Below are 2,337 nucleotides of genomic sequence, written 5' to 3'. Positions count from 1 at the left end.
GCTCGGGGCCAGCCCCTGCCCGGAGAGGGGGAATCCTCCACGGGGAACGTGGTGGGGGCGTGGGACCTGCGAGACGTGACCGTGGGCCACCCCCTGACACCTCCAGCCCTGGCTTGCATGCTGCCCAGCCCGATGTGGGGACACCTGGGGCAGGGTGACATTGTCACCAGGGGTCTCTGTGGGGCCCTTGGGTGCTGTGCCTGCACCCAGGACCTGCCGGATGCACCCTCCTCCCCATCCCACAGGGAGCCAAAGCATAGACCGTACCTAGCTTGGCACAGGGGCAAAGGCGAGGTGCCGGGGTGTCAGTGCAAGGGGCCGGGTGTGGGTGTCCCCAGCTAGAAGGGGGGATGTTAGATGCAGGCAGGAGATAGCCCAGGGCACCTGGGAGGTGGGGCAGCAGGGCAGCTGGAGGGGGCTTTGTGGCTGAAATAACTCTTGCTCCTGCTACAACAGGTTTCCCGTACCCCTTCCCCATCCATCTCACCCATCCCCAGCAACCCTCTCTTGAAAGCCCCCGCTCAGGGATGCCCTGGAGTTACGCACCCCCGATGTGATGATGTCCCCTCCGCTCCTGGGTACCACCAGCACCAGCCGTCCCCGCTCGCAGGGGCACCCTCACCTGCTCCCCAGCCCCTTCCCGCTCCCCGAACCATTAAGCCCGGGGGTGCAGGCAGGGACCGACTGCGGGTAACTCGACCCGGCTGCGCCCCATCCCCGGCTGAGACCACGGCGTCTTAAATGCGGGCCATCTGCGGTGTCCCCGCTGCCGGAGCAGATGGACTTGTTTTGGGCCTGTAAGGGAAATGAGTGCTTTGGTGGATGTACTCGCCTGTGTGTAATAGTCCTCGGGGATTTCCCAGCCCAGTCCTAAGTGTCTCCTCCAGGCCGGGGCCAAGAGGAGGGGAGGGGGTTCCGTACATCCCTTGGTGCTGCTGGAAAATTGGCTTTGGTGAGTGCTATTCCCTTGGAAGTGTTAATAACCCCCAGGCTCGCTCCTCACCCTTTCCTGACTACCTGGCCTCATTAATGGGACCTCATCAGCATGGGTCAATTAAGATAAAGGGAGCTTCAGAGCTATTTAATTATGAGCTGCTGCATCCTCTTGGACACCATGGTCTTCCCCCCTACCTTGCCCTCTCCCTCCATGTGTCCTCTGATGGCTGCAGGGGAAAAATACCCAAATCTGGGTTTCTGCTGGTTGTTTTTAGGAGTGTCAGCCCACGATCCTTGGGTGACCCCAGCCAGGGTCAGCCATGCTCCCTCGAGCTGCCTTGGGGTTTTGAACACTCGGCGATCAGGAGCACCAGTGGGTTCAAACCAACCATGGAGAGGGACCAGGACTGACCTCATGGGACAGAGCCCGCCCAGGTCCTGGCATCCATTACCGGCTCCGTGCTGGGGGAATGGAGGAGATAGATGGGTCCTTAGCCTCAGGCCTTGGTTTTCCAGTGAAATTGCCATCAATCCCATCCCAGTGGTGTTACTGGGAGAACAGGTGTGACCCCACTCCTCCGCAGAGAGCCTCGGTCTATGAAGCCCTGGGTACCATCACCTGGACATCCCTCCTGGTTCGTGGCTCTCGCAGGGATTTGCAAACACCTCACTCAGCCAAGGGTCTCCCATGCCATGGGCTGCGATGCTTTTCGCAGTGGACATAGGCAAAGTGGCTGTCCCGTGTGGGCCAGAGCTGAGACCGGGGCCACGTCCCCCCTCGCTCTCTGCTGAGGGGGTTTTGGTCCCGTCCCTGTGCGGGGAGAGCCGCCGGGAGCAGGGCAATGGTGAGTCCTTGCCCGCCGTGCCTGAGGTCTCCAGCATTGCACAGGGACCTGCTACTGTAGCCGAGCAACGTCTCCGGGGCTGTACATGTGTGCTGTCACACGCGTGTGCACCGTCACACACATGTGCACCGTCACACACGTGCTCTTCCAGTGCCCTGCAGCCCCAGAGCCTCCCAACTCCAAAGACAAAGCCGTTCCAGCGCAGCCAGGAGTTGCTGTTTTGTCATCGGCACTTTTAATGCTCCTTCCTTTTTTTTTTTAACATTTTCCACCAATTTTGCAGTTTCTTTCCCCAAATCCAAACCCTGCAGCCCTTCCAGGCCATGTTCCTCTCCTGAGGATGCTGTATGGCCCTGGGCGAGCCGGGCCAGGGATGAGGCTCCATCCCCCATCAGTGAGATCAGGGTGGGGGGCACCCACTTCCCAGCCCGCCCCAGTGTGGGGTTACCCCTCAGCATCTCCCATTTGTGTTTCAGGGCAACGACCAGGTTCGGTTCGAGCTCACCTGCTACGCCCTGTGTCCTGACCTCAAGGTAAGGCACCCAAAATTGTTCCC

At 60.4% G+C, this 2,337-nt stretch overlaps 1 protein-coding gene across 1 annotated transcript in view; it reads left to right on the top strand.

Moving 5' to 3' along the window:
• The window catches only part of ASS1 (argininosuccinate synthase 1), a gene marked incomplete at its 3' end in the record, with an annotated part of 8,244 nt that overhangs the window by 1,576 nt on the left and 4,331 nt on the right, over positions 1-2,337 (top strand). Inside the window, exon 4 of the mRNA XM_009703487.1 lies at positions 2,258-2,319. Within this exon, the coding sequence (XP_009701789.1) occupies positions 2,258-2,319 (62 nt within the window). The remainder of the gene's footprint in view (positions 1-2,257; positions 2,320-2,337) is intronic.

The sequence above is a fragment of the Cariama cristata genome, unplaced genomic scaffold, assembly GCF_000690535.1.
Source record: "Cariama cristata isolate BGI_N322 unplaced genomic scaffold, ASM69053v1 scaffold17917, whole genome shotgun sequence".
Classification (NCBI taxonomy): domain Eukaryota; kingdom Metazoa; phylum Chordata; class Aves; order Cariamiformes; family Cariamidae; genus Cariama; species Cariama cristata.
This window is presented reverse-complemented; position numbering and strand designations above follow the sequence as displayed.